The sequence below is a fragment of the Gracilinanus agilis genome, chromosome 4 (genome assembly GCF_016433145.1).
Source record: "Gracilinanus agilis isolate LMUSP501 chromosome 4, AgileGrace, whole genome shotgun sequence".
In the NCBI taxonomy this organism is placed as follows: domain Eukaryota; kingdom Metazoa; phylum Chordata; class Mammalia; order Didelphimorphia; family Didelphidae; genus Gracilinanus; species Gracilinanus agilis.
In genome coordinates, this window is record NC_058133.1 from 458137527 (window position 1) to 458150814 (window position 13288).

At 39.5% G+C, this 13288-nt stretch overlaps 1 protein-coding gene across 1 annotated transcript in view; it reads right to left on the minus strand.

Annotated features, from left to right (window-relative positions):
- Positions 1 to 13288, minus strand: part of AKNAD1 (AKNA domain containing 1) — a 39042-nt gene that overhangs the window by 5934 nt on the left and 19820 nt on the right. Inside the window, exons 11-14 of the mRNA XM_044675504.1 lie at positions 8347 to 8456; positions 7177 to 7278; positions 6978 to 7088; positions 4429 to 4542 (exon numbers count right to left, since the gene is read on the minus strand). Coding sequence (XP_044531439.1) covers positions 4429 to 4542; positions 6978 to 7088; positions 7177 to 7278; positions 8347 to 8456 — 437 coding nt within the window. The remainder of the gene's footprint in view (positions 1 to 4428; positions 4543 to 6977; positions 7089 to 7176; positions 7279 to 8346; positions 8457 to 13288) is intronic.

Here is a 13288-nt window from a genome sequence, read left to right on the forward strand (position 1 = left end):
GGCAGCTGGGTAGCTCAGTGGATTGAGAGCCAGGCCTAGAGATGGGAGGTCCTGGGTTCAAATCTGATCTCAGATACTTCCTAGCTGTGTGACCCTGGACAAGTCACTTAACCCCCATTGCCTAGCCCTTACTGCTCTTCTGCCTTGGAACCAATACACAGTATTGACTCCAAGACAGAAGGTAACCGTTTAAAAAAATAAAATCAATAAAGGTGGGGGTGGGGGGGGGAAGAATCAGCACTATTGATCAACTTACTAAATCCTAAAACATGTATAATGTATAACACCTATGGACCTTCCACCCCATGAAGGCTTGGGTAGAGAGTGTTTTCTCAAATCTCTTCACTCAAGTTGTTACATGAATTTTGTTTCATTCACTTCTAATTTGTGTGTGTGTGCGCGTGGTTCTTTCCATTTATATTGTTGTCATTATGTATAATAGTTTTCTTAAATCTGCTTATTTCATTCTGTATCAATTTGTGTCAATCTTTCCATGCTTCTCTGTATTCGTCTCATACATCGTTTCTTCTAGCTCAATAATATTCCACTGCATTCATGTATCGCAATCTGTCCATCCATTGCCCGATCGACAGGCATCTACTTTGTTTCCAATTATTTGTTAGCACAAAAAGTGCTGCTACAAATATTTTGGTGTATGTGGGAACTTTCTTCTTATCAATGGCTTCCTTGGGCTTTAAGCCTCGTAAGGAAGTTTTGGGTTCGGAGCGTGTGGACCTTTGAATCACTTTTACTTGCAAAATACCAAATTGCTTTCCGAAATTACTCTATTTCATAGTTCTACCCTTTTGTTTCATCAACCATTTCATGGCTCTGCAGTAATGCAGTCGGTTTACCTTTAATCCCACAACCCTTCTAACATGGACTATTACCATTTTTTGTCATCTTTTGCCAATTTACAGGATGTGAGGTGAAATCTCAGGTTTGTTTTTATTTGTACTTTTGTCTTATTAATAGTGAGCTGGAGCATTCTTTTATGCGGTCACGAATACCTTACAATTCTGAAGGGAACGGTTTATTCATCTCTTTTACCCAATTAATGGTTGTTAGTCAAATCTATTTACTAATTTATATATCTTATAGACTAAAGCACTATCAGAGATATTTGATAAAAAGATTATTTCCCATTGGACTCTTTCATTTCTTTGCTATTTGTATTCTATTTTCTATTATTTCTGTTGTATGGTTCATAAACTCAGCTCCTAATTCTCATTTCCTTTTTAAACTACTCAGGAATAGTATGTTGTAGTGCCAGGTTCCCCTCAAATTCAGTAGGTTCTCTGTCTCATCAAGTATCTCTTTTCTGATTATATCATTTTAGTTATTCCCATTCCTGACTTTCCCAGAGGTTGAAACAAAAAACTAAATTGTCTATGAATCAGTCTTGCTTAGTTCCCAGAAACTGGAAAACTGAATTTGAAAGATGATGATCAAATCTGAAGAACCAGAGATCCACTCTCAGCTATTCAAGACTGTCCTAAATACAAAGATTGAATTCAACCATGAATCAGGTTTTACTTCTTTCCCAAGGACTTAGTTTAATAAAATACAATAGGGGCAGCTGGGTGGCTCAGTGGATTGAGAGCCAGGCCTAGAGACCAGAGGGCCTCAATTCAAATCTGACCTCAGACACTTCCTGGCTGTGTGACCCTGGGCAAGTCACTTAACCTCCATTGCCTAGCCCTTTCCACTCTTCTGCCTTGGAACCAATACACAATACTGATTCTAAAATGGAAGGTAAAGGTTTTAAAATAAAATAATCCTTTAAGGATATGCATTCACCTTTCTGATCACCCAAAACTCCTGGGCCTAGGCTAATTCCTCTTTCTCAAGCATCTGTGACTGTGTTTAGTTCCCATATGTTTATAAATTCACATACCATCCCCAGGTTTTCTCTCTGAGAATTTATATAAGTGAGACAGCTAGTTCCACGTTTTTTCAAGTTGACATCACTTATCCTGAGAATTGATTCCTTATTAGACATTTTTGTTCACAAGCTGTCTGTCTTACCCTATTCAAGTTAATGAAACCTTTCCATGCCCCAGAACACTCTCTAAGACTAGAAACTGCCAAAAAGATATTGAATTCAAACAAAAGAGGAAGTTCCCTGTAGGGCACGCCCTACTCCAATAAAATTGCAACTCTTCTTCATTTCCAAAGCAGAGAAAACTGAAATGACAGTGAGAATTGAGCAGCTTTGTCTTCTCTCATTTGCTTATTAGATTTATTATTATTTCCCATCTACCCTTAGAAGTTCTAGGTTTGTTTGTTTGTTTGTTTGTTTGAATTTTCCTTTGACCTCTCAGGAGAGATTTTTAAATACCCCCTTTTTGTTGGTCTTGACTTCCTGCACCAGCATCAGTTCGTTCTTAGCATTCCTAACACTGTTTTTATAGGCTATCTTCATATGCATCCTCTGTTAACTGATCCTTTTTAATCAAATTTCTTTTTAAATCCAAGTCGATTAATGAATTCTCTGTGAGTCCTTATCAGTCTCTTGAGACATCTTCAGTTTTTACTCTGTACTGGAATTGTTTCCTTTTGTGTCATTAAAATTTCATTCTTGAACATCCCTCATCCTTCCTGGACTGACTTTATTCACAGGATTTTTGTCCTTGAGATGCTGCCTCTCCTTCCTCTTATAACCCTTTGAAATCTGCTTTGCCCAAAATTCATGCCAAACTATTTCGGCAGAAGTAGAAACACTCGATGCAAGTTGTTGCAAAATTGTTTATATTTCAGGCTTATTTTTTTAAACTCTTACCTCCCATCTTAGAATCAATACTGTGGTTCCAAAGCAGAAGAGCAGTAAGGGCTAGGCAATGGGGGTTAAGTGACTTGCCTAGGGTCACCCAGCTAGGAAGTAGCAGAAGTCATATTTGAACCTAAGACTTCCCATTTCTAACCCTAGCTCTCAATCCACTGAGCTAACCAACTACCTCCTTGTTGTATTTTTAAAGTATTTGTCAGTCAATTAACATTTATTAAATGTTTATTATATGCCAAGTTCTGTACTAAACACCAGGAATATAAATACAAGTAGAAAGACAGACCTTGATGATAATCTAAAAAGGGACAACACTGAGACTAGCCATCTTGAGATCAGGTTTGGAGACAAAGGAACAAGGTTTTCAGAGGTATAAAAGAAGACGACTCAGGTGCAGCCGGGAGAGGAATGAATGAGACATGACTAACTTGGGCTCCCTTCTTAAATGGAGGTTCTGGGCTGAGAGTACTTTCATTGTGTGGATTCTGAGGCTGTTGTGAGTTTCCATCATGAAGAGCTGGGGCATGGTAGAAGACGCGAGTACAACCTGAAGAGGAATACTGATACATATTGATACCCTAAGCAAGTTGGGTTCTCTCCACACCAGAAGTAGCAAAAATGGCACCCAAAAGATGGGTGTTGGAAAAGGAGGAGGGCCAGATATAGAGATTATAGATAGAAAGCCCAAGGCTTCCCTTGGTAGTCTTGAAATGTCAAAAAGACTGAGAGGACCACCACTGAATAGATATTCTATCAAGGACTTAGAGGAGGACATGGATAAGAATCACACAGGACGAGAAAGTATAAATGGATAGAGCTCTCCACTGATGGGGGGAATTTTGATAAGATCACTGCTTAATGGAAATGAGTATTCAAGTATTTCTACAAAAGGTTCTTTCTTGTTTTCTTTCTCATTTCTTCCCCCTTCTCATGTTCTACCCTGCTGCATTCTTTTTTTTTTTTTAATCCTTACCTTCTGTCTTAGAATCAATATTGTATATTGGTTCCAACACAGAAAAGTGCTAATGGCTAGGCAATGGGGGTTAAGTGACACGGCTAGGAAATATCTGAGGCCAGATTTGAACCCAGGACCTTTCATCTCTAGGCCTGGCTTTCAACCCACTGAGCTACCTAGGTGCCCCCTTGATTCATCTTTTTAATTTCTCTTTCCCCTTCTTCCTTTCCTTTCTTAGGTCAAATCATTTCAAACTGCATCTAATGACTATAGTAAAATATTTGGCCCATTACTATGAAAAGCATTGTGCCAGTTATCATCAGGCAGCCATGATCATGTTTCTGCTCTATTCAAAAATGCCAGATCTGGCATATTTCATTGCCTAGTTTAACCTGCAAACATCTGTCTAACAGAGAGAGTGTTTTCATAAAAGGACTCTGTCCATGTCTCAAGCTCTTGACTAAAGCAGGATCCAGCTCTGCCCAATAATTGAATATTTTTCCATCTCCAGAAGATCCTAAATCTTTTTTAAATAGTTCCCAGTTGACTGAAGTGAGGCAGGCCATACAAGTCAAATACTTTTACTAAAACAGAAAATACAAATATTAAAATATTTAGTTGCAGCTATGAGTGGGATGACTCTCTTAACTGAACCTTAATGTTTAGCAGTGATGAATGGGTGTCTCACCAGACTTGCTTTTCTCAGATCTCTTTGATAGTTCCATTTTGGGATGCTCAGACCCCTTCAAGTGCTCGATTTGTAAAGGCAGAACAACATTTTCATCCTGTTTTGGGTGTGTAGCTACCAAGGGAAAAGCCATATGCCTATTTCAGTTATGACAATTGTTAAGAGACTAAAGTTCAATTTAAGATATTTTTCCCCCGGAATGTTCTCATGGACATACCCTAGGAACAGTGATGGAGAACTTATGGCATGGGTGCAAAAGATGGCACACAGAGTGCTCTCTGTGGGCACACAGCTATCCTCCCCATCCCTCAACCCAGAGTTCATTACTAGAAAGGCAGAGGAACTCAGGTGGTGCTGCTCCCTTCCCCCTCTCCACCATGCTGATGACATTTTTTCATATCACCCGTCCCTCTGCCCAGCAGCCCAATGGGAGAACACAGGGAGTAAGGGTAACTCACAGGTGGCAGAACTGGAGGAGAAGGGAGCACTCAGGCCACTTCCCTCCCCCTCTCTACATTCCTTGAGGACATTCCTCTCTTCAACTGCCCCTCTGTCCAGCAACCCAATGTGAATGCTTCCTCCCTCCCTGGTGTGCGGTAAAGGGGGGGGGGCAGGGAGTACCTGGCACTTGGTGGGGGGGGCAGGCACAGCACTTGGTCTGGGTAGATGGGGCCCGACACTACATCTCTAAAAGGTTCACCATCACTGCCCTAGAACAAGGGTTCTTAACATTTTTATGTCATGTTCTACCACCTCACTTTTGGCAGTTTGATGAAACATGAATCCTTTCTCAGAATAATGTTGTTAAAGGGCATAACACAAAATGCATGGATTGCAAAGGAAACTATTTATATTGAAATTCAGTTATCCAAATATCATGGACCCCAGTTTAAGAGCTCTTAATTCAAATAAGTTTCTCACTTGGTGGGGCTTCTGACCATGGGATTCTACCAAAAGCACCATATGGAATTAGAAATCAGTCAACATTACAAACAAGATATTTGGAATTGGAATTGGATGCAAAATTAATTGTGGAAAAATGTCCCCTGTGGTGGTGGATGTGGACAACAAGATTAAGAAGAGAGTTAGGTGACTCATTAGATAGAGATCCAGGCTGGGAAACAGGAAGTCCTGGTTTCAAATGTGACCTTGGATGTTTCCTGGCTGTGTGACTCTGGGCAAGTCACTGAACCTCAATCTCCTGGCCTTTACCACTCTTCTGCCTTAGAATTGGTACTCAGAATTGATTCTAAAACAGAAGGTAAAGGTTTAAAAAAATTAGAGTAGTTAAAACGTGGCAGTTACACTGTCAAAAAGATACATTTTGGGAATATTGAAAATGAGGGATTGTCATGTATTTTCCTTTTTGTATTAACATTTTTAAAAGCTTTTCCCCAATAGGCAGGAAGCTTGTACTAAGCATTCATCATGAATTCCATCTTTAGCTATACCATTAATTGAGGACATTTCTAAAGCCTAAGATACTCTAAGTCATGATAGGAATGGTACTTCCGTATCTTTAGGACCAATGATTTCACCAGTGAGGGTAATCTCTCTATTGACAAAAATTGAGACTCATGACTTAGTAGTTGGTCCTTGAGAGTTGCTATGGCTAAAAATTTAATGACCCTGTTTCCAATTTGGTGATGATATTTCCCCAACTTAGCTGGGCTAGTTCTCCACCACTGTCTGCCTCCACACCTGGACTTAAAGACTCTCCAGCTTGGTAAGAGATCCCAAAGTAGGTGCCTAATTGACAAGACCTTAAAGAATTCAGGTTGCCTTCACCCTACATTGAGGCATCAGAGTAGGACTTTAGTGATGGAATGGTAATAGGGTAATCAATCCCAATAATGATAAGTCTGCTATACATCTATACAGTGGTTTTAATTTTTCAAGGCATTTTCACATAGACGATTCCTTTCACTCTACCCCAAGACAAGCCAAGAAAGACCTTCCTCTCAGTCTAGGACAGTGATGGCGAACCTATGGCATGGGTGCCATCGATGGCACATAGAGCACTTTCTGTGGGCACTCAGCCACCTTCCCTGCCTGCCAGAGTTCATTACTAAAAAGGCAGAGAATCTTGGGTGGGAGCTGCTCCCGTTTCCCTCTCCACTGTTCTGGATGACATTTTTTCACATCACTAACTCCTCTACCTAGTAGCCCAATGGGAGCATTTTCTCCCTTCCTTGTGTGTGGGTATGTTAGGGGGACATGGCACATGGTTTGGGGGGGCTGGCATGGCACTTGGTCGGGGGTGGGGGAAGCACTCCATCTCTAAAAGTTTCACCATCACTGGTCTAAGGTTTAAAACCCATACCAGGTAGGTATAGTCAGAAATCAATGAATGAAATGTTAGACTAGCAAGAGACTAAAAGAGAGCAAGGGAGCATGTCTCCAAGGAGAACCAGTGATCTGGTAAAATCTATTCCACAGAACATCTCTCTATTTCTTGTAAGGTTTATATATATATATATATGTATATATACATATATACATATATATACATACATACATACAGTCTTTCAGATCATCCAAGTACTTACCAGCTGGAGTCAAACTTTGATTCTTGCTTAAAGCACAGAACCGGATAAAGCCATCACATTCATTGAAATTTAAAGGATTCTGACCTGTACAATTGTATTTATAATGGAATTCTGAAAACAAGAGATGAAAAAAATCCTTTAGTTCTAAGCGCATCTGTGACCCAAGCTAATTTTTTTGGAAGTACTGACTCCATCTTGCCTTTTTCCTGTGATTTGAGGCGTTTATTCTTACAACTTCTACATTCACCTGTGTTTGAGATATAGTGGGAGTCTGAGAATAAGCTATCTCCTGCATCTGTACCTTAAAAAAAACAAAAAACAGTATGTCACACCAGATCAGAGATCTGGAAGGGACCTCAGAGATTTCTAGTCCAGCCCCTCTATTTTATAGATGAGAAAGCTAGGGCTCAGGTATGCTACTCTCCCAAGGTCACTATGATAGCAAGTCTCAGAAGCAGGATTTGAACTCAGGTCCTCTGACTTTAAGAACCTATGTTCTCTCCATGGTACAGTATTGACCTCCTCAAAGAGATTTATTTTTCAAAATATATCTAGGCAAAAAAAAATTCTGGGAAGAGGTCTCCTATGATTGAGAATTAAAAACTAGACATCAAAGACATAAACTTTACAAATGTGTGTTGCTAAGGCAGATTGTATACAGAAAGGAGAAAACCAAAGACCATTCTTTTGGATCATCTATTGAATATGGAAAGGATTTTTAAAGTTTTTGGATTGATGGGAAAGCCTCTGAGGTATGTAATTTTATGATTCTAAATAAGCTTTTTATTTTTAAAAAATCCACCTAAAATATGTATTGCCAGATTGAAATCAGTGGAACCCATTGCCTTATTTACCCATTGACTAAGTACAGTGTGTCCTAAAAGTCTTAAATACACTAAGACTTCTGGGACACCCTCTGTCTATAAAGAAAAGAATGGGCAAGAGGAGAGGAGAAGCAAAGGCAACTAGGTAGCTCAGTGTATCACCTAGGGCTGTTGTGAGGATAAAATGTAATTTTTATACATTTATAACATGTAAAATTTGTATTTACAAAGCACTTTGTAACTTTTAAACCATGCTATCTATTATTAATTTGGAGGAACTTGGGGCAGGACATAGGAACTAAAGGAGGACGGAACTAAAACATTTTCATTGCTTATTTGTTTGGGTTAAGGCTTTTATTTCATTTTTATGAATGTTTTTGTTTATATTTTTACATGCACGTCTGGATATCTCACCCTACTCTCCATAAGAATTCTTTTTAGACAGAAGTAGACTGGAATACACAATGGAGACACATGAAATTTTGAAAGACTCTTACCATTTTGAGAAAAGCAAAAATCATTGTTCTGGAGGCATTTCTACTTACAATAAGTGGAATTGGACAAATTAAGATTCACTGCTTTTTCTTGAATAATGACCGAAAACCCTTCACAACTGGACTTTCTAGAGTCATCTTTTTTCTCCTTTTTTTGGTTCCTAAAAAGGTAGATAAAAGCCCACATGCTTTTAGTAAACCATTCATAATCATCAGAGGGAAAGTATTGGTCAAATTCTAAATATCATCTGTTTACTTTCCAGTTCACTGTGGAAAGCCTGAGCAGTGGAATTTCTGTTATCTCTGCTCTGCCCGTTCTACCCCCAATTTAGTAATTCAACAAGAAATCATTCTCTATGCCATTTGACTTTCTAGGAAAATATTTGTCATATATTTAAAATGTTCAACAATGCTTCATGGAGGTAATAAAAGGAGGAAGGAAGGAAGGAAGGAAGGAAGGAAGGAAGGAAGGAAGGAAGGAAGGAAGGAAGGAAGGAAGGGTGAGGGAAGGAAGGGAGGGAGGGAGGAAGTGAGGAAAGACAAAGCTAAAATTTTTAATTGGGATTTTCATTTTAAATACTTTTAGGAAATAAAATTTATATAAATTGAAGAAATGGCACATGCACCAGGATTATGCAGGCCTTTGAGGACCAGTAGTTGCTTAAATTCCACATATATTAGCAGAAAGAAAAAGAAGCTGACAAAAAGTAGCGTTTGGGGTTTTTTGTTGTTAGATTAGAAATGCACATCCAAGGATTTAGGAGTGACTTTACAGTAATTATTTATTATATCAGAAAGCCACTAGAGGGCACTAGAATGTAGAAGAGATAACATGTAAAAAAAGAATTGCCCTATCTCTCTCAATCTCAAGGTGGGTGAATTAAGACCTTGTTCTTACCCTAACTCTTTCCCAGGGAATAGTAATTACTAAATCCAATATCTGACCCAACCCCAGAGATGTGGATCCAAAGGAACCCAGAAACTCTGATTGCACACTCATTCTGCACCGTCCCCAGCTTTTCCTTAGTATAGACCAGTGGTTCCCAAACTTTTTTGGCCTACCGCCCCCTTTCCAGAAAAAATATTACTTAGCGCCCTGGAAATTAATTTTTTTTTATTTTAATAGCAATTAATAGGAAAGATAAATGCACCTATGGCCATCACCGCCCCGCTGGATTGCTGCAGCACCCACCACTTTGGGAATTCTATACTATAGAAGCTTCCCTGGCACTGCCTAAACTGGATTGGGTTGTTGGCCAAATGGCCACTAAGGATAAGGTGTTAAAATATCAAGCTCCTCCATTCCCCTTTGTGAATTCTTGTTCATCTTAAAAATCTCTCTCCAATTTATTGTTGTTCAGTTGTGTTGACTCTTTAGGTCCCCATTTGTTTTTTTTTTTGTTTTTTTGTGTTTTTTTTTTTTTAAACCCTTACCTTCCATCTTGAAGTCAATACTATGTATTGGCTCTAAGGCAGAAGAGTGGTAAGGGTAGGCAATGGGGGTCAAGTGACTTGCCCAGGGTCACACAGCTGGGAAGTGTCTGAGGTCAGATTTGAACCTAGGACTTCCCGTCTCTAGGCCTGACTCTCAATCCACTGAGCTACCCAGCTGCACCCCCCATTTGGTTTTTTTCTTAGCAAAGATACTTCATTAGTTTGCCATTTCCTTCTCCTGCTCATTTGACAGATGAGGAAACTGAGGCAAACTGGATTAAGTGATTTGCCTAGCTAGTAAATCTCTGAGGCCAGATTTGACTCTAAACCTGGCATTCTATCCACTCTATCACCTAGCTATGCCATAGCATTATCTATGTTTAACAACCCTATATTTAATTATATTGATCCTCTTTATAGCTATCCTGTACAAACTTATATGTACTTTTGTTATTGTCTTCATCTCCCCCCTTAGAACTTAAGATCCTTGAGAATAAGAACTGTTTCATTCTTGGTCATTCGAATTTCCAGTGTCTGCCACACACAGTAGACACTTAATAAGTACCTGTCAATTGATCAATTGATTGATTGGATTGGCTTGCCCATGATGGGAAGCACTGACTGAAAGCACAAAGAATGGATGGATTATGGGGCAAGAAGCTTGGGAAGTAAAGAATTGGCATTAGAAGAGGAGTTGAAGATATTCCATTGGTCTGGCATCTTAGGTTCCTGGCAACCTGGTCTTAACCCTTTGCTTTACTTGAAGTTTTATTAATGCTTTTTAGATAAATGTTTTCTGTCTTCTTTCCTCTCCTTTTTTTTCTTTTCTTTTCATGCCATAATTATTTTCCATCCCCCAAACACCCTACTTGCCAGCCATTGAACCCTCCTTATAGAATAAAGAAAAACACTTAAGCAAAACCAACAGACTTAGTGGCCATGCCTGACAGCACAGACCACATTCTACATGTGTAGATCCCCACCTCTCTTAGTCTGCTGGAGAGGAGGATAATGTTTAGAGGAATGAGGTAATGAGAAAGCCTCAGATAGCTATAGGGCTGAGACCAGAATTCCCTGGTCAGGCTGGTTAATAAGGCAAGAGGAACCTGAGACAGATCATCATTTGCCTCACTCTTTTGGTAATTACCTCCCTGTAGGAAGAATTACCCTCCAATACCAGACCCTTTCCCTGCCCTCAGAAAATTCTTTCCTCCTGAGTCACTTGTTTTTATGCTCTTCATTCTCTGTCTCCACCTCCTTCTTTTGGGGCATTTGAGCATACCCTCCTTAAAGGAGAAAAGGCTGGGAAGTACTGAGCTGAGTCGTGATAATAAAATGAGATCATATTTATAAAGTGCTTTGCAAACATTAAAGCATATTAACTATGATGATTTTTGACTTGAGGATGATCATGATGACGGTTTTGACTTTAAAAGTCAAACCGAGGGATTCACCTTTCCTTCCAGAGGCCATAGATAAAAAAGCTACTAGAATTGAGATGGCTGGGTGGCTCAGTGGATTGAGAGCCAGGTCTAGAGGTGAGATTTCCTAGGTTCAAATCTGGCCTCAGACACTTCCTAGCTGTGTGGGCAAGTCACTTAACCCCCATTGCCTAGCCCTTAACTCTTCTGCCTTAGAACCAATCCACAGTATTGATTCTAAGATGGAAGTTAAGGGTTAAAAAAAAAAAGCTACTAGAATTGTCTAAGTAGGGGAGTCACATCGTCAGAGCTACATGGAAGGTGTATAATTAGAATTTGCTCCCCAGGACTCTAAATCCCAGCTTCCCATGTTCCTTCTCATGTTACCTGCTAACGTAGGGAGGATATAAGTTTTGTGTAGCTCTGCCCTCACTCTCTTTTCCCCTGATCATGGCTGGGAAAGCAGGTTTTACTCAGGTTTTTACTTTTGTTCTTGTATTTTTTCTTCTACTTCAAGTGATTATTAATAAACCTTATAAAGTATAATACTTGGAATTATTGGATATTAATTTTAATCTTACAAAGGGAATCCCTTTGAAAGCTCAGGACCTATGAATTTCAGCTTCTTCCTTCTATTAATCATCTCCTGTTTGTTCTGCCTATAAGCTTGCTCTGTATATATTTGTTTGTATCTTGTCTCCTCCATGAGACTCTAAACTCTTTGAGGGCAGGAACTCTCTTTTGAATCCCCAGCACTTAGCACAGTGCTGGGCACATAGTAGGTGTTTAATAAATGTTTATTGGTTGGAATAGGAATGCAGATGAAAGTATATGGTTTTTCACTTGTTAATCTGAGTATATGTTTTGGGGTTTGGGTTTTATAAGATTATTCATTTACATAAATGAACAATATGGAAATGTTCTGTGTGATAATTCGTGTCTAACCCAGACTGAATTGCTTGCCAGCTCTAGGAGAGGGGAGGGAGACAAATTGGATCATATGATTTCAGAAAACTTCTGTGGCAATTTGTTATTACATGTAATTGGTAAAAAATAAAGAAAAAAATGTTTAGTGATCTGTTGGCAGCAATACTCAGTAGGAAGAGCCAGAGTGGTGAGAGACCCACTGCAACAATTTAGGTTTAAGGCGAAGAATCAGAGAGAACTCTGTGAAGGGAGAGACATTGGAGAGACAAAATGAAGGCAGAAATGGCAAGATCTGGAAACCGACTGGATATGGAGGGTTAGGGAGGGTAAAGGTTATTATGAACCAGGGAAAATATAGTGGGGCTGCCCCCAGCCAAAAAATGGAAATCTTGGACGAGGAGATGGCCTGGGGAGAGGGGTTCAGATGCTGGCCCCAACATTTATAATGTCTTGACCATCTGCAAGTGACATCATTTCCCAAAGCTCTGGTTTGCTCATCTGCAGAAGGATGATGACAATGCTCATGGTAACTATCCCACAGGTTGTTGTGGGGAAAGCCTGAAATACTGTAGCGATGGCAACTGTTACCATTATCACTTCAGGCGGTGAGAAATAAAAAATGTTGAGTCCCAACTCTCTAGGACGGTTGAAATATGGTTCTGCCTGAATACAGGAAGGCAGCCTTCAAGATCACCTCCTGCCTCAAGATGCTACAACACAAAATAGTCATTCAAAACTTGTGTTTCTGAAAAATTCTATTTAATCATTCAAAAATACAGATTCTGGTTTTTTTTCCAATAGGATGATAGTCATTCTAGTGGTTGATTTTTAACTTTCAAAGTCCATCTCCTGCCCCCCACCCCACCCCACCCCACCCCACCTCGCTCTCTCTCTCTCTCTCTCTCTCTCTCTCTCTCTCTCTCTCTCTCACTCACTATTCAGTTTAAAGATTGGAACTAACTTGAGATCTCTGTTCTTTTCCTGATCCTTCTTCACAAATAAAGACTCTGACTGTTTGGACCTGAGGATTTGCAAAAGAAAATCATAGAGCTCATGGAAAATCTAACCAAAGCATCAAAGAAATATCCATGTGATATTTCTCAGAGATAGAGTATATCTCCAAATAAATCTGAATCATCAGGGTCTCATTAAATTTTAAACAGGTAACTCAGTGAATAGGTATTGTTAATACTAACATTCAAAAGGAGGGC